This window comes from Brassica napus, chromosome A1 (assembly GCF_020379485.1).
Source record: "Brassica napus cultivar Da-Ae chromosome A1, Da-Ae, whole genome shotgun sequence".
In the NCBI taxonomy this organism is placed as follows: domain Eukaryota; kingdom Viridiplantae; phylum Streptophyta; class Magnoliopsida; order Brassicales; family Brassicaceae; genus Brassica; species Brassica napus.
In genome coordinates, this window is record NC_063434.1 from 28,636,898 (window position 1) to 28,663,432 (window position 26,535).

Here is a 26,535-nt window from a genome sequence, read left to right on the forward strand (position 1 = left end):
TATCTATCAATATATTAGTCTAGTTTATATGTCATTATATTGGTTATAGTTTTTCATTATATAACAACAGTTTATTTTGGTTATATTTGTAATATGTCTTTCCTAAGAAAAAAGGGTTTAACTAGTCTATTATAAAGGCGCTTGAGATACATCTGCGGACAATGTCAATGAAAAACATATTAATCGAGTAAGTTCTTTTTATCATAAATTATTCCTTGACAGCTTTCGATCAAGCATATTTAAATATCCAAATTTGACCATATAATCCCAGTAAATATTGTAATGTGTATTGTAGGATTTGGTAGAATTTATTAATAAATAAAATAATAATAATTTGTCAACTACTTGTGATGGTGAAGCCTAGTAATTTAAATTTGACTATGTGAACTTACAACATTTGAAATCAAAATTGGCGAATAAGAAAAAGAAAAAAAAGCACACTATTGATGATAAAAAGAGTAATCAGCAAATGAACTGAACCAGGAATGTAAAGAATTACACAAACTTATTTTTTGTAAATTAAAGTTATATGTGTTCATAGGAAAGCTAATCTTATAATTAATCAACATTAGTTGCGACTTATGAAAAAAAAAAACACATACCACCGAGATGCATGCTTATCGTTGTTTTACATAAAAGAAGAACAAAAACATGAGAAGCACTTATGAATTTACATTGTTAATAACCTAAACAAAATTTTCTAGCCTGCTTTGTGCATCGCACGTAAGTTGTTAATTTTATTCAAAGTATTAACTATAGTTTTTTTTCTTCTTTTGTATTTATATATAGCTAGTACTATCTCCAAACCAAACATAACTAAAGAGAAACTTCAAACGAAGAAAACATCAAAAGGGCAGAGGAGGAAGCTAAGAAAATGTCTTCCTCCTACGGCAAAGTCGACGAGCGTGAACATGTAACGCTCGAAGCTCGTCGCAACACGAGGAAGAGAATCGCAATCATCGTCGTATCGCTACTCGTTCTCGTCGGTATCGTGATCGGAGCCGTCTTCGGAACCATGGCTAACAAGAAGTCAACGACGGTGGAAACCAGCGATAACGGAGACTCAATCTCCGTTTCCGTTAAAGCCGTTTGCGACGTTACACTACATAAAGACAAGTGTTTCGAAACGGTCGGATCAGCTCCAAACGCAAGCAGCCTCAATCCAGAACAGCTCTTTATATACGCCGTCAAGATCACAATCGCAGAAGCCACGAAAGCTCTCAACGCTTTCTCCTCTTCCGGAGACAACACCACCATGCATGCTTGCGTCGAGCTTCTTGACCTAACGATAGATAACCTCGAAAACACGTTGACATCATCACAAAACGGTGACGTCACGTTACCTGAGCTAGTCAGTGACCTACGTACATGGCTGAGCTCAGCAGAGACGTACCAAGATACTTGTATAGAGACGTTGGCTGAGTCTAACCATCCAGATTCTAAGACGTTCGGAGAAGGTCAGCTCAAGAACGCAACGGAGCTAACGAGTAACGCCTTGGCTATCATCACATGGCTCGGTAAGATAGCTGACTCCTTCAAACTCAGGAGGCGTTTGCTTAGTGCTGACGTGGCGGTGAACTTCAACGTGGGTAGGAGGTTGTTGCAGAGCACTGATTTGAGGAGAGTGGCGAATATTGTGGTGGCGAAGGATGGTTCGGGGAAGTATAAGACGATAAGTAGGGCTTTAAAGGATGTGCCTGAGAAGAGTGACAAGAGGACGGTTATATATGTGAAGAAAGGAGTTTATTTTGAGAATGTGAAAGTGGAGAAGACCATGTGGAATGTTGTTGTGGTTGGAGATGGAGGGGACAAGAGTATTGTCTCTGGTAAACTCAATGTCATCGATGGAACTCCCACTTTCCAGAGCGCCACGTTCGGTAAATCTCTCTAAATTTCTACCGTTTATATAATGCTCAAAAAACATAACGTATGATGCACTAACTAATCTAATAACCTCGAGGATGAATATTGAGAATTAAGATTTGTTTTGTTAATATATTATCAACTAATCTAATATTCCTCTCTAAATTTTTGGGTAGTTTAGAATCTTTTGCCAAGATTGTTCAGGTTCTTTGTTCATCATCTCAATGTTTGATTGTACCTCTTCCTCATTAGATTCTATTGATATTTACATTTATATAAAAAATATTATCCACTAGAAAATTATATTGTCATCCAAGAAAGGATTTGAATGCTTTGTTTAAGCCAATTTCTTTAAAATTGCTGAATGTCAATTAGGCGATATGTAGAAGATTAGGTGTCTAACCGTATAGGCCAATTTTATAAAAGTTGTGACTTATGAGTTATGACTGATTTATCCGATTTTTAGAACATACTAGGTTTCAACTATATATGTGCATGCTACAGGGGAACTGAAATAAACGCTAACTTGAATGCTTGTCATGTGGCTACCTAATAAAACAACCGAAATAACTCTCATGTGAAATAATCTCTACAGGAGAGAGATATAATCCTTGTTTGTCACCCAAGAAACCAGTTATATGATTGATTTGCTATGTTTCAAGAAACTAGTTTTTATGCTTTGCTATATGTTTCAAAAAACTAGTTTTTATACTTTGATATGTTTCAAGAAACAAGTTTTGACTTTGCTACATTTGTTCTCCACAGCTGTGTTCGGGAAAGGGTTTATGGCAAGAGACATGGGTTTCATCAACACAGCCGGTCCATCGAAACACCAAGCCGTAGCTCTAATGGTCAGCGCGGATCTCGCCGCCTTCTACCGATGCACAATGAACGCATACCAAGACACGCTTTACGTGCATGCACAACGTCAGTTTTACCGTGAGTGCACCATAATAGGAACAGTCGATTTCATCTTCGGTAACGCAGCCTCCGTTCTACAAAACTGCAAGATTCTCCCTCGCCGACCAATGAAGGGACAGCAGAACACAATCACAGCTCAAGGACGGAAAGATCCAAACCAGAACACAGGAATCTCGATTCACCGTTGCAACATATCTCCACTTGGTAACCTAACTGGTGTTCAGACGTTTTTAGGTCGGCCATGGAAGGATTTCTCAACGACGGTCATAATGGAATCTTCGTTGAATGGGTTTATCGATCCGAAAGGTTGGCTACCGTGGGTCGGAGACTCTGCACCGGATACTATATTCTACGGTGAGTATAAGAATACCGGTGCTGGTGCGTCGACGAAGAATAGAGTTAAGTGGAAGGGGTTAAGGTTTTTAAGTACGAAGGAAGCTAATAGGTTTACGGTTAAGCCTTTCATCGACGGAGAAAGATGGCTTCCGACGACTAAAGTGCCGTTCAGGTCCGGTCTCTGAGTTTGTTTTCCTATAACGAGATTTCCAATTTAATCTCTTTTATTTTTGGATGTGAATAAAGTGTTTATTGTTATTCTATTGCATCATTCGATTGATTAATTTCAAATCACACTATCTAAAAATAAACAAAGGTGAGCATATTGTGAATTTGTGTTGTTATATTAGTTGAGAATTTGTTTGTTTTTTCTTTATTTCATTTTGAAGATATATCTTATATAGATCAAATATCTCATCAATTGCATATGTATATGTTGGCCATTATACATGTTCTAAATGTCAAAACTTCAAAAGCACTCTATATTTCTTTGAAAAGTACTAGAGATTAGTTGTTCTAGATTAATTTCGTTCAAAAATTTAATTGTTCTGAAGAATAAAACACTTATTATAAGCACTTATAAATAATCATGAATCATGAGAAACATTCGCTGCATTCCTATTGGCTCCTTTCAATAAAAGTCCATCTTAAGGAGTGGATAGCACGCATGCACCGCGTTGGAGACGTCATTTGAACCGATGATATTTATGTGCATAGAAAACGAAATAAGATAATATACAAAATATCATATATTCATATGTATATATGCAAAAAATAATGTATTTATAAAAAAAAGGAAAATGTATTTTGGAGCAGTATCACTTTATCCTTCCGCACCAACCTATGAAGAAGTAATGCAACACAACAACTAGCCAATGTAGCCATCAAACGATATAGTTTGCAACGTTTCCAAATCAGGGAATAACTGAAGGAGAGAAATAATCCAGGGTTTCGTATTAGAAAAGAAACTTGAAATACTAGGAAACGCTTTATTAGTCGGCAACAGTCTCGTGAAGATGTTCAGTGTCATAACTCCACTCAACGAGACTTATCCTTGACACTCAATACACACAATGTAATAAGTTGTATTTTTTCGTAGTCATTAGATATTGTTCGTTATTTCTCCTGTGTATGCCTTTTGCATATATAGCATATATGGTTGATGATTCAAAATTTAATAGTTCGAATTCTTTATGCATGTGTTATCTTAGATACATAATTATATAAAATGAAAAAATAAACTGGTTAAATACTTTAATATGGTTAGTTGGTTACACTCAAAAGAGGTAATGTTTTCATATATATTATGCAAAACCAATTATGGTTCGACTGATAAAATGATTTTATTAATTGTATAACTAAACACCAAAAATCAAGACTCCAATACTTAGAAGAAATGAATATTTATTGCTTTATAATTAAATGGAGGAAGTACATATATAAATATTATCTTATATGATGTGATTATCAATCTTTGCGAACCAAACCACCGTAGAATGGAATATCGGTTTGAGGCAACCAAGTATCTCCCAATGTAAAGTTGTAAACCGTGAAGTTCATCGCTTGTGCCATGTCCAATAAATTGTACCCTAACCACTGCACTCTCCGGTCTGTCTTTGCCCCCGGTCCGAAGTTATCATACTCGCCATAGTAAATCGTGTCTAATCCAGTAGTACCATTCCATTCGAGCCATCCCACTGGTTGAACAATGTCACTAATATATGATTGCATGAAAACCGTTCTTGAGTAAGGCTTCCATGGACGCCCTAGGAACGTCATGGTCGAGGTAGGATCAGCTGCTAGATCTGGTGCGGCTTTGATGGTACAGTTGATAATAGAGATTCCAGTGTTTTGGTTTGGTTCGGTTCTTCCATGGGCTGTAATTGCATTCTTCTGCTTCGCCATTGGTTTTCTAGCATATATATTGCAGTTTTGAAAGATTGCAGCTGCATTTCCGAATATAAAATCAATGGTACCTATAACAAAAGCAAAGGAAGAAAAAGGGACATATTAAAAATGTATCAGTGAAACGCCATTCATGTAAATTCATATATATGTATAATTAATTAATGAGTTTTTACTTTTAAATCAAGTACCACAATGAAAATTTTGAGTTATAAGATTGAACCTGGTTTATGCAAATCATATTCCAATAACACAATACAAAAGTATACAAAAATGAAAAGTCAGTAGCAAAACCAATCATACCATATATATCGCATTCGCGATAGAACTGTCTAAGAGAATGGACGTAGAGAGTATCTTGATAGCCTTCAAAACTACATCGGTAAAAAGTGGATCCTTCAGCATTGTTCCTCAAGGCCACGGCCTGATGCTTCTCAGGTCCAGCTGTGTTTCTGAATGTAACATCAACTGCCATGAACCGTTCTCCAGTCACCGCTACAAAATCAAATTAACACTATCATACACTGAGCAATTTGCTAGGCGCAATTCCAAAAGGGAAAAGTGAACAAATTAGAAGAAGATTAAAGAAAAACTAACCAAAGCTCGAGCAATTATACGTAGTCCAACCATCAACAACATTATGGTTCCCGGTAATAATCGTCTTATTGATTCCATCTCCCATAAGCAATAAATTCTTTTTGTTGATTGGAACAACGATATATTCTTCGTAGACACCTTCCCTTGCGTATATGACAAAGTAACCATCCTCCGGTCTAGCGTTATTAGGTGCTGCTGCTATTGCATCAGTAATGGTTGTGAAGTTGTCGGATTTGTATGGACCGACGATAACCGCTTGACTGACAAGGATGGAACCGCCGCTAGTCACCCCAAGCTCACCCAGCTTCCGGGCAGCTTTCCGACAATCTTTGTCATTGTCGCATGTTTTACGTAAAACCTGTATAAAAAAAATAAAAAAGTATATCAAACATGTTAATATGCTCTTAATTATTACATAATTAGTTTATGATTTCATGTCTTGCTAAATCAGTGTTTATTGTGGCCGCACGAAATGACGGTGGACCATCCTATGATGAGGGAATCCACGTGAACACAGTTGGATTCGAGTGTGGACCCAATTGATTTTCTTAAAAGTCAAAGATGAGCGACGAGCGACCCAGTTGATCATCGTTTACTTGCAATAAAATGTGGCCTAAAAATGAGCGTAGGCCATGTGACATTTACTATCTTATGCTTCTGGATCACACACACACACAACAAGAGCACGTCCATTTCATTCTGACTCGATCTAGACATTAAGATATGTTCGAATATTTTTATAAATCCCTACGTCCTAAACAAGTAAATGCAAACCATATATTAAAACTTAATCCGTATCTGTCCTCCTACATTGTTTAATTATTATAAACCATGATTTAATAATAACTAGAATTTAAACCCGCGCGTCCGCGCGGATATATCTTTATTTAAATTATAAAATATATTTTTATACCAGTTACTATTATTTTATATTTATATTTTGTAAAATTTGTTTTGATGAAATTTTAGTAATCATTAACCACTTGTTTTTGTATTTTTATTTAAAAATGTAACAACATACTAAAATTTTGTTTAGTTTTAAATAAATTAGAAATGCTCAAAAACTTTTCATGAATACATAATATATATATATCTAAATATTGATAATTTGAACCGAATGAGTTTCTAAAAATATATATTAAGGATTCCATTTTTTTCTATATGAAAGATTGAATGAATTTCATATATCATATTTAGCACTGGTATAGTTGCATCATATATGATTTGGAAAACCATACACAAATGTTACAAACAGACCAAAATAAATAATAGGAGCATAATATGTAGTTATGGAAAATTTCGATATCATACATCTGAATATACTACATTAATACATGCATATCAAACCTTTTATTTATATTAGCTTTCCTTAAAATGTATATAAGTATAAAAAATGTCTCCATTAGTATTCTCTTATTAAAAATAACAAACCTAACTTCCTAAATCCTTGCAACAAAATATTCACACGAAAACAAACATGTTGTATATTGTATAACTGAATTTTAAAGAATGTTATATTTATGTCTAATGAAATGTGAATAGGTTCAAAACTTGAATGACAACATTTTTAAGTAGATAAAAAGTAAGACTCTAATTTAATAGAATAGATAGATAATAATAAAAGTTTGATTACCTTAATCAAAGTCTCGAGCGGCTCACGATAGGTTGAGTTACGACCACCAAGAATCTTCCCTTTAGAAGCTTTAAACCTCTTCAAGTTACGGTTAAGCGCGTGGCTCACAAGCCCCAACGACACACTGTAAAGGCGAGTGAGATTCCCCATCGGCGATCCAATCGCGGCGGCGAAACCACTCTTGGCCTCCACTAGTCCGTCAAGACACGTCTGCTGGTTCGTCACCACACCACTTAAAAGACTGTTCACATGCTCCACGAGCGCCGCCGTCATCATATCAGCCATTTTGAGCTCAGCCGCGACGGTTTCAAGATAGCTCACACTCAGCTCAGCTAACTCGCCGCAGTCCGCCACCGCGCCTATTTCCTCGGCCGTCATGGAGCCTGGCTTGTTTCTCACGCGGCGTACGTAACCGTTGATGACTTTGGAGAGGCGGCTCGCTTGTTTGAGACATTGCTTGATCGTGAACTTGCCGTAGCTGTAGGGGTCGGACGGTGAGGATTTGACGGCGGAGAGGATCGTACGGCAGAGCTTTGGGTATGGAGTTGACTTACAAGCGTCAGAAGTTGACTGTGAGGGAGGCAGAGAAGGTGGCTTAGAGGGAGGCAAGGAAGGTGGCTGAGACGGAGGCAAAGAAGGTGACTGTGATGGAGGCAAGGAAGGTGGCTGTGACGGAAGCTCAGAAGGGGACGGTGAGGGAGACTGTGGTGAGATTAGAAACGCACATGAGAGGAAAAGAACTGACAGGAACAGGAGAGAAGAAGAGAAGTGGAGTGTTTTCATTTTGTTGTATCTGTTTATGTTATGGTGTTTGTTTAGTGAATTGGCTTTATATTGTGTGTATATATAGGGACATACGAGGAGGTATTTAATGAATGCATGGGTTGGAGGGAAACTATATTATGTAATGCATGTTGGTCTAATAATTAATATTGTATAATACATGTATATAATTTCGTTTTGGTCAAATAAAGAGTTTCATGTGTTATGTTATCTAATTGTTTTATGCAGCCGGTGGTCCACCGTCACGATAACCAACTTTGGTTGACTTGATTAGAGAGAGTTTTAAAATTTTCATGTGATCTAACCGTAAAATTGGGTATTTTCTAGTGTTTAAAATTTTTGTTTAGTACAAATTGTTATGCTAGAAACTGTAATTGTCTGTAATAGAAAAAGGCAATCAGGCATGTTTATACATTTCTCCAAATTGTTATGCTATAAACTGTAAGTCGTCGGTAATAGAAAAAGGCAATCAGGCATGTTTATACATCTCTCGAGTTTAATTTGCAATTAGAAATTAACAAGGTGGGTTGACTTTTGTTAGAAAAGTTACGTTTCATATGATTTGATTTTGACCGAGAAATGCATGCATGTGATGTGTTGGGGAGCTTTTGGACAAGGTAACGCGTGAAGGCAAGACGGTGAAGACTATTAGAAGTCGTCACTCTTGTCTATTCCACAATTCACACTTACAAGTTATGGTCCATTTGAATACACTCACATACCTCCTCGTTGGCTCTTCAAGTCTTCATGGCATATCATAACAGTACCACATGTCTATATTATCAAATAAGTATTTATCAAATAAGTATATTTTTACACAATTAAATAAGTATTTATTTGATAAAATTACAGTAATTTTATCAAATAAGTATATATCACACAATTAATCAAATGAATTACAGAAATTTTATTAAAAATTCATACCAAAATAGATTAAAAGAATTAAAAAACTAAATTAAATAATATCTTATATAACTTTTATATTTAACATAAATAAAAATAATATAATTATATTGTTTTCAAATACACTAAAATAAAATTGTTAAAACACTACTTATCAAAATTTATAAAACATATTTATTTTGTAAATTAGATTTTGTTAAAAATATTTTTATGTTTTTAGAACACGGATCAAATCTAATTTAGGTAAATTACCGTCAGGTACGTCACATTTTAATTGATGTAACGAGAGATTTAAACGGTCTCTAACATACACATAATTTTTTGGATATAAAATTAAACTCGTGATGTTAACTACATAACATCATAAAAATTAAGGGATGTTGTCATATATAATATATATTTCGTGTAATTAAATATGCATTTGTTTAGTTTGCATAGTTAGCCATGTTATGTTATGGTTAATACTTCATGTAGACAACAGTCATTTTTCTTTAAACAAAATTAATTTTATTCACCAAACTACTATCATTTACACACGAGTACGCATTATGTAATTACAATGTTAACTACAAGAGACTTTTTTTGACATATGAAGTTATAACACTCCTTGTCATCGTTTTTCTCTCTTCATAAAGTGGAAGAAGAATCAGAAACTGTCATTCTTATCTTCGCAGACTCCTTCAACAAATCAAACGAAGAGAACGAGTGTGGCGGGAGAATAACGGTAAGATCCTCCTCAGCCATCTCTAGCAAACTTTCGTGTGGTGCAACCTGCAAAGATCATATTTAGCTCTAAGCAGTCAAGAACATGAAAAAAAAAGACACTCAAATCTGTGATGATGATTCATTCCTCCATGTTCTTGGTTTTACCTTCTCTGGCTGTGTGAAGGAGTTCTCATCCATCACATTGGTAGATGTAAGTACTGTCTTCTTTGATCCCGAAACTTTCATCACGTTCGGGTCCAATCCAGTAACCAACACCTTCATATTCACTGAGGTAGCTCCAAAGTTCACAGCCTGCATATAAATTGAGAAGTTGAACACAGATTTTTTAAAAAGAATCTTAGAAAACTAAGGCTCTAACCTTTATGCGTATGTAATCTTGTTCATTGTTCTTCCAGGTGATTGCAGATGCGACGAGAGAAGAAGAGTTTCCCTTGAGTGTTGACGTTAGAAGAGTTGATCCGCTTGACTCAGCGAAGAACCGTTGGACCCAGTAGCTAGGAGTTCCGTATAGATGAGAGGAGTTAAAGACTATTGCATCAGGGTTCCACCTTCTGTCGTTTGTGTTCACAAAGAGTGGTGCATAGCTCGCCATTTCCACAATGTCACTGCAATAAAGAAAATCATCAAAGATGTTTTTTATTTTAAAAACTCGTTTGGTGTTTTTAGTTATGATCAAAAACCTGTTCTTTTCAAGACCAATGAGAAATGCAGCTTCTGCAAGAGCGGCCAGAAGGCTTCCTTTACCAGCATCTTTACCTGTCACAGCATATTCACTCACAAACGCCTGCAAAAAAAGTCTCACAGAGTGAGACACTGAGAAGCTTCAATTTGTCTTCGTTTTGAATAATGAGTGTTCTAAAAATCGGTCTAGACGGCGCCTAGTTGGCAAAATCGGCCTCTACGCGTTAAAAAAAATCAGTCTAAGCGCCTAATTAGTGTCTAGCGATTGTTTTGAACATTAGAATAATCTATTACCGCACCTTTGGACCTTTGCGAGAAGTGCGGTCAAACTGATGATACATGGAAAACAATTTGCTAGCAGAAGTGTAAATCTGTGAAAAAAAGGAAAACACTTTCTTTCAGACAGGAACACACATAAAGAAATATTCAAAGTTTATGTCAAGAATTTACGTGAAAATCATAGTACTCAGCAGGATGGTCGAGCGGACGAGATGATCCATCACAGTTAGAGATGATTTTGATATCAGGATAAGCCTTCTTGATAGCATCATAGAACACAATATAGTTTCCTGTACATTTATAAATCTCAGTTAGTATCAAAGACACTCAACAATCAAATTGTGAGAGCATAGAGAGAAAATACAAAAGAAACCTCTGTAGTAAGTCTTTCCACAATCCTCATTCCCAATAGCAACATATTTCAATTCAAAAGGCTCTTTGCGTCCCATTGCAGCTCGAACTGATCCCCATGTAGAGTTAGCATCTCCCCTAGCAAACTCAATACCATCAAGTGCCTCCTGAACAAAGGGCATGATAGTAGCAGTTTCAACTTCATCGTTGTGACTAATCCCTGCATAAAGGTGGTGAAGCACTTGTCAATAAACTAGGAATGCAAAAGAGAGAGATTAATCTTTGTATATACCGTTGTTAAACACCCATATTGGAGCTGCGCCAATGTCTTCTGCCAACTACAAGAATGTTTCATTTTAACATTTGATTAGAGATTAAGGGATCATTACAGATCCATAAAAAAGAAAAGGAAGTCTCACTTGAAAGAACTCGAAGTGGCCAAGGCCATCATCAGTCCAATACTTCCAAACATCACCAAAATGTCCAGGTCTCTCTTCCCAAGGTCCAACGGTTTCTTTCCAGCGGAACGCATTGCTTAACCATTCACCCTCCACAAAACAACCACCTAAAAGTACACAAAGATCCAGAGTTGAATGAATAAACAAAAATTTATGTGTGTCTACTAGTCTTTATATATATATATTTACCTGGGAAACGGATGAAACGGGGTTTTATATCGGACATCATCTGGTATAGATCGTTTCTAAAGCCATGTCCCTGTAACCAAACCAAAAGAGATTGAACATTTTGTATTCTTTTCTCTATTAGCAATCTCATTAGAAAGAAACCTTGTAAGTATCCACTGGCATGGCTGAGACTTGATCAATCCATATGGACCCTTTCTTGGTTGTTGTTAACTGAAGTCTTGCACCATGATCTGTCCCCTTTGCCTCCAATACAACCTCCTTCTTAGTCCAGTTTGAAACATCAGAAGCAGAAGCTCTACATTGAAACAAATGGACAATGAAACAACAATAACAGATACGTATTCAGACTTAAAACTGAAAGTGTTTCTTACATGATCTTCTCAGAAGCAAGAGTCAGAGATCCATTAGAGCTAGCCAAGGACACAGACAGATCGATATCACCAGTGGAACGAACATAAAGAGCCACTTTATACTTCTTTCCTTCTTCAATATTCTAAAGAAAATGAAAAGAAAAAATGAAGTGAACAACTTAAACTCATACTCTTGATCACAATAGAGAGACTCACCATGCCCCAGTAACCAGGGTTATAAACTCCAACACCTCCTGGTGGACAGCCTTTGTTACCACAGAGCACATCCATTCTCAATGCGATTTTATTACGTTCAAAGCAAGATGAACGGTCTGTAGCTACATAGACAGATGACTGATCACCAACAATGGACCAAGGCCAAATATTAGACGGTGTGTTCTGCCCACCAGCTTCAAACCCTGAGAAACCAAAAGTTTTTGCTTAGAGTAAATTACTGAAGCTAGGCCTGGGATTTTGAACCGAACCCAACCCGTTCAGTTAGAAGTTCGGTTCTTTAGGTTTTCGGTTTGGTTCGGCAATCGGTTACTTTGATCTTCTTTAAAAAAGTTTACTCCCATACAATACCAAAAACTCAAACCGAACTTATTGAACTATAGAAATTTTCTAACCAAATTTAACCAAAACTAACCGAATTTATCCAAAATTTTAACAGGATTAAACCAAAATCAAAAACTTCGGTAGGTTTTCGGTTACTTTGGTTTTCTTGTTTAAAAATTAAAATAAAATCTTATACCCAAACCATACCAAAACCACGAACCGAACTAACCAAATTCCAAACCGAACTACCAAATTTAACCAAAATTAACCGAATTTATTCGAAACTTTAACAGAATTAAACCAAACTCTAACCAAAGTTTTTTGGTAGGATTTTTAAAAGCCAAACTAACCGAATACCTAACCAAACGTTATTTTGGGTTAATTCGGTAAGATTTATGTTGAACTAACCGTAAACAGAACTATCGAACCAAATAACCCGAACTAAGGGAACCGGCATGCCTAACAGAAGCTTAACAAATGATTAGTTTCCAGGACATTTCACGATTCTAACCTCGGTTGCTAACAAGCTCAGCCCATAATCCACCAGCACCAGCATGGTTTATCTCCTGCATTATGATTCGAACCATATAGCATTAAAAAAAAAGTCTAACCAATATTGTATAGCAGAGAACTGTTGGAGGCATTAGTAAATGTTAGCAAACCTCGAAGAAAATTCCGAAAAGAGTTTCAGGGATGAGTCTTCCAGCTCCATTAGAAGCATTGACTTGCAAAGTCACGGCTGGTTCTGTACCTTCATCTTGAGCTACAACAACACGAAGGCTTTGATAGACAAAGCAAGAGCCAATGAGGAAAGAAAGTAAGCAAACACTTCTGAGAAACTTCCAAGACTCCGTATCCATGATCACCACATGCAAATGAAATCAAGTGTATCCTGTAAAGAGAACATTTATAGAAAGGTTAGAAAAATTATTCAGCTCAAGCTGTTAGATTGACAATGACATAATAAAACAAAGTAAAAAAAAAGGCTCTTTTGCTTATACTTATCAGTTTCTCTTCAACAAAAAGGAAGATCAAATATAAAGATATATCATAAGCTAATCGCAAAAACAAAGAGGAATCTGATAATAAAGGTTAAGTTTTTATATTAAAAGATTTGATTAAAGCTAGTTTGCAAATCAAAGTTTTGTCTCTCAGCTTAAAGACTCAAGCTTTACAGAAAATGAATCAAATTGGGTTCAGAGACAGATTAAAAAAAAAAAACTCAATTTGAGATCATTAGTCATAAAGTTAAGAGCCTTTGTCCGGTTTGATAAGCAGTAACTAATTAGAACGATATTACAAAAAAAGAAAACAGAGAATCAACAAGAGATGGAAACAGAACCTGAGTATCAAGAAAGACAAGGGGGTTGGGTCGAGACAAGAGATGAGTGAAGGAAGAGACAGAAGAGGAGTGGAAGTATAAGAATGTCTGGTCGAGAGATAGATATTGCTTAAGAGTGAGTTAAGGAAAACTTGCTTTCACGTTTGATTGAATTGCTTGTTTTCATGGAAGAAGGTGGATGTTGGTTAGAAGCGACGACTACTGAAACAACTCCACCTGCTCTCATCGCTTTTATTCTTATGGATAAAGATGTATTTTTTTATTTTATTTTTGGATAATGATTAGATCTCCTATTAAACTGTCCCCTAGATCAAATGGCTTTCAGTGGGATGATCCGTTTCTTTAGTACATTAATTCATACGATTATAATTTATAAATATATTCATGTCAACTAACAAAAAAAGGTTACTTTTTTCCCACACATTATTAAAAATGATACAACATTGTAGTTTGTAAATTTTCTAATATGCAAGTACCTTGGAATATAAAAAATGCAATGTAACTCAAAACCTTTTTCCAAGTCTTTGCAGGCTCCACAAAGCACATGCTTGCTTGTGTTCAATTGCAAGTTGCATGTTGTAGCGCCACACGACTCATAATGTTTAAGCTGCATCTTTATTGTTCATATTACTCAAGAGTGTTCTTTGGAAGCTATTGTGCTTTTTCTTTTCATAATTCTCCAATACCATAAGTTGTTATAATCAACTATGTAACTTCTTACCTGTCCCTCAAATAATTTGACAAGAAAATTTGTTTATTAGTCTTCCTCATCGTTGCATCATCCCAGCTTTTGTCTTCTTCTCAACTAGCAATGGGATATAAACTAAGGATGAACTAGCAAGAAGATAATAATAATAACAAGTTGCCTTCGGCCTGGAAGGGCAACAACTTAAACAAATGATATTCTTCTTGTTCCATGGATATTTTAGTATGAACGCTTTGTTAATGTGAATCACTGTAGAGATAATTATATTTGTTTAAAAGTATTAAATACACTAATCAATTAAAGATCATATATATTAAGCATATAACATCATAGATCAATCACTAATCACCTCAAAGCTTTGAAGATTATTCACTTTTTTTTTTTTTGGCACAATTGAAGATTATTCACTAATCTCAATGAAAGCACCAAAAACTATAATAGACATAAATTCATGTATGATCAAAAGATTAGAAGATATTTAAACAAGATAGAATTATGGGCCTCAATTGACTCCAGCTTTGGCCCACATCAAACTCCTGCGCACAAGAAGATTTAGTTACTGTCGATCAATTTTATACATAGACAAATACGATTAGGAATTTTGTCATAATACTATAGCAAATTTTGTCATAATACTATAGCACTAGATGATAAGTTGATAACCCGTGCCATAAGTAGAGTGATTTTTTTTTTAAATATGTTGTATTTAAATATTATAAACATCATGCATTTTGTTCAATAACCTTTTTTACATTTGATTAAAGGTCAGCATTCGAGTACCATTTGGTTCGGTTCGGATTTTTGCGGGTTTGGTTCGAGTTTTGGTTGGGATAACCTATTTATTTTTTTTTCAAAAATGAAAAGTTCATATATACTTTAAATTTTTCAAAATATAAAAATAAAATAATATATAACATAGAAATTTGAATAATGTATGCCAAAATACTTAAACTTAACATAAAAATTGGTTTAGCTTAAATATCTGGATAGGAAATCAATAGATGTTTAGGTAGTTTAGGTATTTTAAGTATTGTTTAGCTATTTTAAACATGTCCTTACAACTATTTGTATATATTTTTGATTATTTTGGACAACTTAAACACATCTTATATATTTTGTATATTCTTTTAGATATTAAATTTAAAAATAATTAATAAATTTAAGTATATAAATATGGTTTGAATATATTCGGATAACCAAAATGTTTTGATTCGGATCAGGTTCGGTTCCAGTTCTCTAGATACCAGAACTTTGAACCTATTCGGATATCTAACCAATTTTGGTTAAAGTTCAGTACTATTTTTTTAGATCGGGTTTTGTTCGGTTTTTTGGATTTGGAAGTTTTGCCAAACCCTATATTTTTATTGTAAAAAAATTTAAACAAAAATGTTGATGTTCATATTGATTTTGGATATGCAACAATTTTTAAACCAACACACATTTTACGATATACATGGCCTATTTAATTAATCATTAAAAACTGTTCTACACCCATTTAAGAAAAACAATGGGTTGAACTTTTAAAAAGTTACATTTTCAAATTGTCAATTGACACTTCCATATAATCCATGTCGGTGTTGTGACTAGAAAGGGGGCTAATGTTAGGAAAACAAATTTGTTGTGCAATCCGCGTTCTCGCTAAGTGATTTCCATAGCTTCTAAATAAATCTTCATTGTATCAATCTCTTGTAAAAAAATTTGAAAAATATTAATTAATAAAATCTTACACTTTCTAAAGTAATCAATTGTTTCTCAATTAATATATAGGATATTAGAGTAATCACATAAATAAAAATAATACTTCTTGTTTATTTACAATATTTTTTATGGTAAATAAATAAAAATAATCATTTTATTTATTTTATATGGTATATAATTATATTTCAATGATATTGCCATAAATATATAGTATATTGTAATATACATATTAATTATTGAGACTTCCTACTTATATGGTTTTATTAAAATTTGTATATTTGATGTAACAAAAATTTTAAACCATTAATCCCAAAATTTTCGATGTGATATTTTTTTCTATGCAATTTTCAAAATTAAAATATAAGATCTCAATAATTTTTCAATGCAAGTTTATGTATTTTTAAATGGTACATAGTTTAATTAAACGATATAAAAATAGATATATATATATATATATATATATATATATATATATATTATAACAGAAACAGTTAAGCCATTGAGAGAAAAAAATTCAAAGTGGGATTTTTAACATTTTTTGTAATTTATAGTCGTTTTAAAAATTCAAATATAACATATAAGAAAAATCTAATTTTTTATTATTATATGGTTAATGTGATTGTTTAATATCTTTTAAGAATATAAAATTAAACAAAAAAAGAAAGATACAAAAAATGTTATCAAATATTTATTATTCATAATCATTAATTGTCATATATGTATTAATCATATTATGTAATACTGTAACTTTTATTTTAAGAAAAGAATACACGCTTCTATATTTTGGATTAATATAACGTTCCCTGGAAATTAGATTTTGGACCTACAAATTATTCAATTGATTTGTATGATGTCATGTAAGCCAAATTGACATTTTAATTAAGTAATACTCAATAAATCTCTTTTGTAATTAGTACAAAATATAAGTTACAACTTTTTAAATGATTCTTAATTATATATATAAAGGATTTATGAACTTTTTTTTTTGACTGAAGCATTTAGGAACTTCAAGTCGGCTTACAAAAACGTATTTGACAATCACCGATCATCGAACAAGAGAGCCAGAGGAGATTTAGAGCAAAAAGAAATAGAGAGACCAAGAGAGTTAGCAATTAGAGTGTTTATTGATTTTGTCTCGTGAGAAAAGATATTAAACATGCTTAATTGAAATATCTCCACGTAGCTGATTTTTCTGAAGATGATTGCTTAATAGAGACTATGATACCTAACCTTACCATGGCCAAAGTAGACGTTGGTACTCCCCCTAATGAAAATTTCTTGAAATATCTTTCTTCTGTCATGTTTCTCCATTTGCATTGGGTGGATGAAACGGTAAGTTACATTGGTATCCATCTCTCAGTTTTGTGGTCACATTAATGCATTTACTTATGGTTAATCTTAAAAGAAAAAATCAGGAATTATTTTGTAGTGGCGTCAACTACTCTCAACTGAAAGAGTGTATACTATGTCCAAGTCGCGCAGAATATTGGGTAGAATCAATTATGCTGTTTCTAACAACGCTCCTAAACTTTAAGTTCTTATGCTTGACACTGCAAGTACCTTCGTAACTCCCTCAATCAGGTTTTGGTGTTTTTCTGCTTTTATTCATATACTTTTTGTTACTTCTCAGAGGAAGATAGGTGAATCAGAGGATCTCCCTCCTTGGAGTTATGTTCCAGCGTGCTTCGTCTCAACTCGAGATTCTTGAATGGGTAAAATGTGGAAGGACAAGAGATGAGAAGAAGCTCTTGGAATACATCCTTGCAAACTCCAAGTGTTTGAAGAGAGCAGGAATCTCCATGAGATATAGCAAGGACTGCAATGATAAAATGAAAAGGAAGTTGAGGAAGGATCTAAGATCCATGTATAGGGTTTCAGCATCTTCTGAGCTTTTGTTTCCTGCTAAAATTAAATGGAGATCACTGGCACAATATCGTCTTTTTGATTTGTCTTAGTTATATGGTTACATTCGTTTACTTTGATTGATAAGACAAGTCCTTGTGAATTTAGTTTTGGTTCGTTGTTTTTATTAATTGATTCTTGCAGTTACACTTTTAGTCTGGTTTCAACCGATATATTATCAAGAGAGACGTGATATACAAGGCACAAGCCTTAAGTATCCAAAGATTAAGCATACTCAAAATCCTCGAGCAATGATCAGAAAGTTTTGAAAACATAAATCCAATGACCGGAAGGTCTAGTGTCACTAAACAATAAACCCAAAAGATTATTATCTTTGCTTGCAAGTGATTAGTGAACGCATTTTATTTGAGAGTTTTGGAATTTCTCAATAAACATAATTATTTTTTTGACAGTGACATGCTAACTGTATTACTTTAGTTAACCATTAATTTACATGCAAACAAATTAGCACGTTTTCTATTTGCTAAGTCTATATTTCTTCATCTTGCTCACAAACATAATTATTTTTTCATCATCTCATTGACGGGATTAAAGTAAATGTTTTGTAGTTTATTCATAAACTTTCCATGTTTGAGATTTATAGTTCAAATATCTAAACTATATAATTGGATGGATAATTCAAAAGAAATTAACTTGTAGAAAGCTATTTAAAGCAGGAATCAACAAGCAATTGCACACCACGCGCCGAGGTCAGCGTCGGGTTGAGTTTTGTAACATGTTTGAGAATCTCCAGAAAACTATGTAATAAAAAGACATGTAGATTTGGTTAAGTACTCATCATATAAAAAAAAAGAAAAACTTCAAAGATGAAAAGCTGAGAAAGAAAGAAAAAGAAGATCCACCTCGAACTTCTCTCCATCTCTCTCAATCATCATCTCATTCTCAGATTCCCACTCTCTCTTCTTCTGTGACCTTTACTCATTTTCTCGGTCTGTAATTTTCCGGGAAAAAAGTTTCCTCTTTTTTTTTCTCTCAAGATCCGATTTTGATTATCTCAACTTCATTGAAAACACTTTCTTCAAGCTGGACGGTGAAAAAGTCTGATTTTTTTTCCAGTTTGTAATTTTCCGGGAAAAGTCTGTAAATTTTCCGGGAAAAGTTTGGTTCTTTCTTGTCGGAGATAATGAGAGAAGACGATACAGACTGGTTCACAAGATGGGAAGAAGAGCTTCCATCACCAGAGGAGCTCATCCCCTTATCACAATCCCTCATCTCTCCCGATCTCGCTCTCGCCTTCGACATCAGACTCCCCAACAACTCCGGCCAGCCTCACCACCACCACCACCACCACCAATCCACTCCTCCGCCGCAGCTTCCGTCCTCACAAGCCAACTCCTCCGCCGAATTCGCGGCGGATTCGGCAGATCTAGGCTCCGGCGCCACCGCCGGCGCCGGAGACGAGCCGGCGCGGACCCTGAAGCGGCCCCGCCTCGTGTGGACGCCGCAGCTGCACAAACGCTTCGTCGACGCGGTGGCGCACCTCGGGATCAAGAACGCCGTTCCGAAGACGATTATGCAGCTCATGAGCGTCGACGGGCTGACCAGAGAGAACGTCGCGAGCCACTTGCAGAAGTATAGGCTTTACCTCAAGAGGATGCAGGGGCTGTCTTCGGGAGGAGGAGGCGGGTCGGATCCGGCGACGGATCGGCTATTTGCTAGCTCTCCCGTGCCGGCTCATTTTCTTCACCCGAACCGTGTTCCGAGTTCGGACCATTTCATGCCGTCTTTTGTCCCAATCGCTACGCTTCAACAGCAGCAGCAGATGGCTGCGGTCGCTGCGGCTGCGGCGGCCGCGGCTAGTGCTCATCTGCAACCGCCTCAGTTTCACCACCGTCAAATCTCGGCCGCTCATTATGGCTCTCCGACAGCGAACGGGCAGTTCGGTTCGCCGCCAGCGACCGGGCAGTTCGGTTCGCCGCCGGCGAATGGGAAGTTCGACCAGTCGTTCTTGGCGAGGCAAACGCAGCAGCAGCAGACGCTTCAGAGAATGTCTACACCGTCCTTACACAGTCCCGTTGGTAATTACATTGAGGATTTGGAATCTGCAAACGCTAATGGAGGAAGAACAGTCTTGACTTTGTTCCCAACTCGAGATGATTAGAATCAAAATCTAATCTTCCGGTAATAAGCTTTGCTTGAAAACACTTGATCAATGTAAGCCAAGTACTAGCTGTTGATCACACACTTTGTGACTTGACCATTTTCATTTGAATCCTTTGTATGTTCAAAGTGTAGTCTTTCAAGAACGTTGATACAAGTTTTATGCAGTCTTTATCAGTTTAACATTGATGCAATGTGATCCAGTTATGTGTCTGAATCTCTTGTAGCTTCTACTTTATGATTCTTGTAAAGATGAGTTCTTGTACATTTTTTATGGATACATTCAAGGTGGGGAAAAGGATCTATCTTTGTTTAGAAAATGTACATCACAATGTTCTTTGTTTCTATATAATGCAGCTACTAAAAACTATACATACCCTTTGCCTCATCTATAAGTTTTAGATTACAAGAATCAAGAATCCTGTGATGTAATCTAAATATGGTAAGTTAGTTACTGATAGTGTTAATTGGAGAAGATAATTCTATTTGTGTGATTAACCAATAAGGCAATAATAATGAGTTATGGATGCAATAGTACAATGTACAAATGGCATGAAGCAACCGATCAGCAAAAAGAGACAATGGGAGGAAGAATCAGAATCCAGGATCTGATGCTCTCACTTCCTCCTTAATCATATCCCAAACTTATTTACTACACCACCAATTATAAAAGTTTCATATATGCATATGTCCATGGAATCATTGAAGGGACCAAAACCAATAGAAATATTTCTATAGTTTTATATTTTTGTTGCTTCTATAATGAAGGTGCAATAATTTAGGAGGGGGATGATTTTAAAGCAATGGTGGTGGGATCATAGCTGGCGTGTTCTGATCTTGTCTCACCAAGTCAGGCCCCATCCTTTGCATTTTTGCTCTTAAACTACTAAATAAAGATTATACAATTATAACTAGTATTGTTTACCGTTGATATCAAATTTATTCACATAAAAGAGTGTATTTATGTTTCGTTCTTTCCCAATTTTTCTGACTAGAAATTAGTTTTATATTTCTTGATTGTTTTTTCTTCTTCCATAAGTCTTAAATTCAATATTAATTAAATCATTAATCCAGAATAATTGTTGACTTGAAATCCAAGTCTAATCCAAGCCTAAAACTAAATCATATCACTGATGGTCTAAAACCGGATCGTGTGATATGAGACCATATGTCAAAAGAGTACGAGTGATTGATTATTCGTTTGGCAACTTTGTGAAACTTGTTGTTCTCGTTACAAGTTTGAAAATGACCCTCCAAGTCTTCACCACCTCACATTTATGTGTCCAAAAAAAATAACTAGATGTGAGAATTAACACATGAGAATTCATTTTATATAAAAACACCATTTAAGAACCAAATTCAATGATCATAGATTGGTTCAAGTATGGTCGAAGGTTCATTCAAAGTTCGATTATGATATAATTAAAGAAACAGAAAAGAGAGTAGATGTCTTGTTATATAAGAAAGAAGCAGCCAATTGTTTGGAACACAACAGAGAGAGCTCCTAAAGGCTAACATCTATAGAATCTGTTTCTTTTTTTTTTCCATACAGACATTGTACTCAGAACACTAGTTGTCGTCAGGGATTGCTTGCAGAAGGATGCCTGCAGGGTTAAAGAAGCGTAAGCCACAGAAACGAGACATAATCAAAATAGCCAAAACAACAACAACAGAGTCTACAATAAGCAACCTGAAAAGATGTGTATCTGGACCGTGCAATGACTGCGCATAGTTCATAGCTGGTGAGTTCGGCCACGGTGTATAACCAACCGGGCTATTAATAAAGGGACTCATAGCTGGATGACCGTAATGTAGATTAGCTTGATGACCTCTTGGCATCTGCATAAAACCCCCATCATGAAACGGCATGTGCATTGCCAACGGATTCGGCATAACCCTTACATACCTACAAGAACAAAGACATTACACATTGCAAAAGCGAACACCTCTTGAGTGTGGCTGTTTAAGAGATGGAAAGGTGTTTTAACCTGTACGCAGGATCCACGACATATCTCTCATAGCTCCTATCATAATCCGGATCATACCGATCTTTCTCTCTATCTCTAATAATAGCAACTCGGGAAGTACTATTATTAACCGCCGTAACCTCAGGTTCATTCCGGTTTACACAAGTGTTACTCCCTTCAAGACTCGGAGCTCGTAGAGACGAAGAGTCTTCAGAGTCAGAACTGCTCGGACTATTAAAGATCCTCGCCCTCGCCTTATCATACTCCTCTTTCCTCTCCTCAACGCTTCTCTGAAGATTCTGCTGCACCCCTGACCCGCCACCTCCGCAGCCGGATCCTCTCTTGGTGGGTCTAGCCTTGATCGCGATCTTGAACCCCTCCGGTCTACCGTTCTCCGCCTGCTTAACCGGAATTTCGGATAAGCAGACGTGAGGAAACCTGCTCTCAGCTGTTCTCGTCGCCAAGATTCTGTTGTCGGATCCATCTAAGGCACCGGCACCGTTGTCCAGAGCCGTGGTGACTAGTCCGTAATGCTGAGCGACTCGATGCGCAGCGAGGCGAAGGTATGACGTTGGAAAAGGCGGGAACTCGAACTGGAGCTGGTCAGGGTTTTGAAAGAACTTTTGAATATCTAGCTCCATCCTCAATACTATAAAACACACACATAAGCAAAAGAAGCAAACTTTAAACAGAATCTTTCCATATATAGAAAGTAAAAACATTTGTGGAAATAAATTAAAAGTGTTGACATTTGATGATTCAAGCTTCAATATGTTCATGATGATTATGAATATGATTGTGTAGCTAACAAGTGGATGATCTAATCGTGAAGCGCGAAAGATAAACCCTAATCCCCAATTCCCCTAATTCAATCAAACCCTAGAAAGCTAATGATTGAGCAAAAAGTGAAATTGGATCGTGGGTTTGGGAGAGAATTGACTTACTGGTGAGACGGTGGCGAGGATTTTGGAGAGCCTCGACTAGAAAAGGATCCACCATAGCTTCCTTCTCTGTCACAGCGGCGGCGGCGGCCATAGATAGCTTTCTCTCTGTCCTTCTTCTGGATCTTTGTTTTTGGCTTCTCTCTCCCACGCTGGAGATTAGTGGAGAAGACGCATCAAGGATAGAGGAGGAGATTGTTTCTGATGATGAGCATGCTGAGGGAAACGATGAGGGTGAAGGTGAAGGAGATGAAAAGTTTTGCTTTATCGCTCTCTCTATCGCAATCAAGTGGGAATAACAATTAAAAGAAACAAAAATGCTCCCTTGGAGTTTTTTATTCATTTATATTTGTTTTTTTTTCAACTGAAATTTATTAAAAAATTCTCTAAAATAGTCTCTTTTTTTTGTCCTAAAAATAATTCCGATAAGAAAAAATAACCAAAATAAATTTTATTAAAAACTAAAAATATATTTATACCATAAAGTTAATTAATCTAGACGTAGAGTTTAGATTTAAGGAATGGATTTTAAGTAGGAGATTTCAAAATTTAAATAATAAAAAATAAATATTAAAATTTTCAAAATAAAAAAAAAAAAGTTATTTTGGTCATTTTTTTTATCGAAGACAAAACTTAAAAATGACTATTTAAGAGAATTGTTCAAATTTATATTTGTTTTTTCATGTGGGCTATTGATAGTTTAGTTTTTAAAATGTTATAATTCTGAAGAAGTGGGTTTTGTAAAGTTTAATTTGGTGGAATCTGTTGACAAAAAAAAAAAAATTTGGTGGAATCATATAAGGGAAATTGCACCCTATAACCATAAAAAAACACAAACCCACTATCTAACCAAAAACACTTTCTCTCTCCTTATTTCTCTTCTTATCTTTCTCTAACCTCTCAGTAAAAATCTAATTACTCTTTTTTTTTTGGTTATTTGGCAAATAAGCCCATCATATAATATATTACTAATAAAAATTAATCTTCTTCTAGACGTTGAGTTGGTGTGACATTTTATTCTTCATGGTGAATCTTTATGGAGAAAATTGTCAAACTGTTTCAAAAAATTTATAAAATTTTCTCAAGGTGATTTGTTAATTAGTTCAGGCAAACTATTTTCAAAAAAATGTAATACCATAGGCAAATATGAAGTTAGGCCTTTTAGTAAAGAAATGTAGAAAATAAAAAGCTTTGGGCCCTTTATAACTAAATTATACAAACTGATAATGGACCCATTCTTACGCCTCTCTTGCCTACCCTTTGATGATGGGATTGAAAAATGTAACCTTTGTTGAATTTTCACTTTCTTACAGAGATGAAATTGTCTAGTCAGAAGTCAAAACTAAACGCAGTTCCATTTAAGTAAAATCAGCACAAACGGCTTGCGCTTTAGCAAAATGTTCATTACATCCTACAAAGGCTTCTTCTGATTGGATACAAGAAAAACATCTACCAGTGGTTACAACTTGGAACATAAAGCTTTATAACTCTTTTTGATGAATAACGTAAATAGTATAACCTTTTAAGTCATCATCTCCCTCTCTCGCTATTTCTCTCAAACAATGGTGATATCACCGTTATTAGTCATTGCTTTGGTTTGCCTCGCAGGCGGTGGCTCTCATTTACCGGCGGTGGAAGCTATATGGTTAACGATTCCAAGGGCTGGCGACAGATGCGTCTACGAAGAGATCCAAGCCAATGTGGTAGTCGTTGGCGACTTCCTTTGCATTGATCAGAATAACGAGGTGGGACTTGGTCCTACCGTTAATATTCGGGTATGTATATTATATATACCTAAATCATATATGCACAACCATATATACTTCATTGTTCTTCGTATTTTATTTTATTGTCCATAAAATGTTAACTTAGCAAAACAATGGAGATACAATGATGAATTGATGATATATATATAACTTCTATAATTGGTAGCATGAGGACTCGGTTATATATTAATTCATGCATGTGTTTGTTATAGGTAACATCAGCTTACGGGAAAGAAGTGTACAAGAGAACAAACGTGACGCAAGGTCGGTTTGCGTTTACAACGAGTGAGAGCGGAACATACTTAGCTTGTTTATCTATGCATAAAGATCAGACACACTACGCAGTCGATAATAGCACTGCCATCGTCAGCCTTGACTGGAAGATGGGTATCGGAACCAAAGACTGGGATGCTATTGCTAAGAAAGAAAAGATCGAGGCAAGTTTTAAGTAATTAGTTCCAGTTCATATATAGACTAGAGTAATATTATTGCCGCAAAAACACATGTGGATGAATATATATTGTTTGTAGGGTGTGGAGCTTGAACTTCGAAAATCTGCTGAACGTGTATTTGAAATTAGGGCAAACATTCTCTTTCTAAGATTCAGGTTATTTAACTATCATCTATCTCTCTATCTGTCTTAATGATTTTTTTCTTTTTTGATATAAGATATTTTTTGTTTTGTTTTACTAATTATAAAAATTACAGGGAAGCATCTATGAGGGAGATAAACGAGAAGACTAACAAGAGGGTTGTGCAGCTTAGCTTTATGTCTTTAGGGCTTTCCGTTGTTGTTTCACTTTTTCAAGTTTGGCATCTCAAAGGCTTCTTCCTCAAGAAGAAGCTTATCTAAGTTAATGGTTCTATATTATTTTAGAGAAAAAATTGCAATCTTGTGACTTTCATGGGGGTTATATAGTCATACCGCATACGTACCATGCCAATTCCATAAAGACAACACATGTTTAGTTTCGTCCATAATTTATCGCTCACAGAACCTTCATAATCAAACTATTAGAAAAGAAGCATACATCATATATCTATATATATTTCAGAAAATCACATAGGACAAGATCATAATCACATGTATACGTACATCTAATTCATTTATCACAATGTAGACTTTCAAATAATATTTGACTGGTGGACACGTTAAGCTAACAAGAGATTAATGAAGGCATTGATGACAAATGAAAACAGTCATGATGTGCGTTACTATTTTATTTTTTTACTTAGTTATATTGTCTGACGCTAGCTTAAAAGTAAATTAATAACATCAAATCTTTGTATTATAACATTACTTACTGATATTAAGAGTTCATCGTCTTTATTTAGCTTTTGAAATGATCAGATAACTAGTTGGATTAACCACGTTGCTGACGTTTGTCGTTATTTGGATTACCACCGCTTGTGAGAAAGTGATTCACGTGGCTCGCCTGGTTATAGATCGGTTGAAGAAAGTTGAGATACCATATGAATCTTGTGCTTGGAATCCTTTGGTGCATGTATGACACTCAAAAGGAGTTCAGAAGTATGACATCTCAAAGAATTCTTCATAC

At 35.4% G+C, this 26,535-nt stretch overlaps 6 protein-coding genes across 6 annotated transcripts; 3 read left to right on the top strand and 3 right to left on the bottom strand.

The window, feature by feature from the left end:
* The first annotated feature begins 643 nt into the window (after positions 1–643).
* Positions 644–3,598, top strand: LOC106434577 (putative pectinesterase/pectinesterase inhibitor 24). Its single transcript, XM_013875444.3, has 2 exons — positions 644–1,877; positions 2,629–3,598. Exons 1-2 carry the CDS (start codon positions 875–877, stop codon positions 3,303–3,305), a joined length of 1,680 nt encoding a protein of 559 aa, XP_013730898.2. The 5' UTR covers positions 644–874; the 3' UTR covers positions 3,306–3,598.
* An 852-nt stretch (positions 3,599–4,450) lies between these two features.
* LOC106434586 (probable pectinesterase/pectinesterase inhibitor 25) lies at positions 4,451–8,243 on the bottom strand. The gene is made up of 4 exons (XM_013875454.3): positions 7,256–8,243; positions 5,623–5,980; positions 5,329–5,520; positions 4,451–5,096 (listed from the first exon to the last, which is right to left on the bottom strand). Exons 1-4 carry the CDS (start codon positions 8,036–8,038, stop codon positions 4,588–4,590), a joined length of 1,842 nt encoding a protein of 613 aa, XP_013730908.1. The 5' UTR covers positions 8,039–8,243; the 3' UTR covers positions 4,451–4,587.
* A 1,182-nt stretch (positions 8,244–9,425) lies between these two features.
* On the bottom strand, positions 9,426–14,132 carry LOC106434587 (alpha-L-arabinofuranosidase 1). The gene is made up of 16 exons (XM_013875456.3): positions 13,876–14,132; positions 13,196–13,425; positions 13,045–13,099; positions 12,192–12,394; positions 11,997–12,118; positions 11,767–11,920; positions 11,626–11,695; positions 11,398–11,543; positions 11,271–11,316; positions 11,001–11,198; positions 10,799–10,917; positions 10,648–10,719; positions 10,348–10,451; positions 10,026–10,272; positions 9,812–9,958; positions 9,426–9,712 (listed from the first exon to the last, which is right to left on the bottom strand). The coding sequence occupies exons 2-16, from the start codon at positions 13,391–13,393 to the stop codon at positions 9,569–9,571; spliced, it is 2,025 nt and encodes a 674-aa protein (XP_013730910.2). The 5' UTR covers positions 13,394–13,425; positions 13,876–14,132; the 3' UTR covers positions 9,426–9,568.
* A 4,841-nt stretch (positions 14,133–18,973) lies between these two features.
* LOC106434567 (transcription factor MYBC1) lies at positions 18,974–20,569 on the top strand. The gene has a single exon (XM_048757373.1). It carries the CDS (start codon positions 19,326–19,328, stop codon positions 20,301–20,303), a length of 978 nt encoding a protein of 325 aa, XP_048613330.1. The 5' UTR covers positions 18,974–19,325; the 3' UTR covers positions 20,304–20,569.
* A 1,171-nt stretch (positions 20,570–21,740) lies between these two features.
* Positions 21,741–23,530, bottom strand: LOC106434592. Its single transcript, XM_013875461.3, has 4 exons — positions 23,214–23,530; positions 22,291–22,918; positions 21,993–22,208; positions 21,741–21,906 (listed from the first exon to the last, which is right to left on the bottom strand). Exons 1-4 carry the CDS (start codon positions 23,302–23,304, stop codon positions 21,882–21,884), a joined length of 960 nt encoding a protein of 319 aa, XP_013730915.2. The 5' UTR covers positions 23,305–23,530; the 3' UTR covers positions 21,741–21,881.
* Positions 23,531–24,772: 1,242 nt separating this feature from the next.
* LOC106434580 (transmembrane emp24 domain-containing protein p24delta6-like) lies at positions 24,773–25,829 on the top strand. Its single transcript, XM_013875447.3, has 4 exons — positions 24,773–24,985; positions 25,189–25,413; positions 25,507–25,583; positions 25,685–25,829. The coding sequence occupies exons 1-4, from the start codon at positions 24,773–24,775 to the stop codon at positions 25,827–25,829; spliced, it is 660 nt and encodes a 219-aa protein (XP_013730901.1).
* Positions 25,830–26,535: the final 706 nt, after the last annotated feature.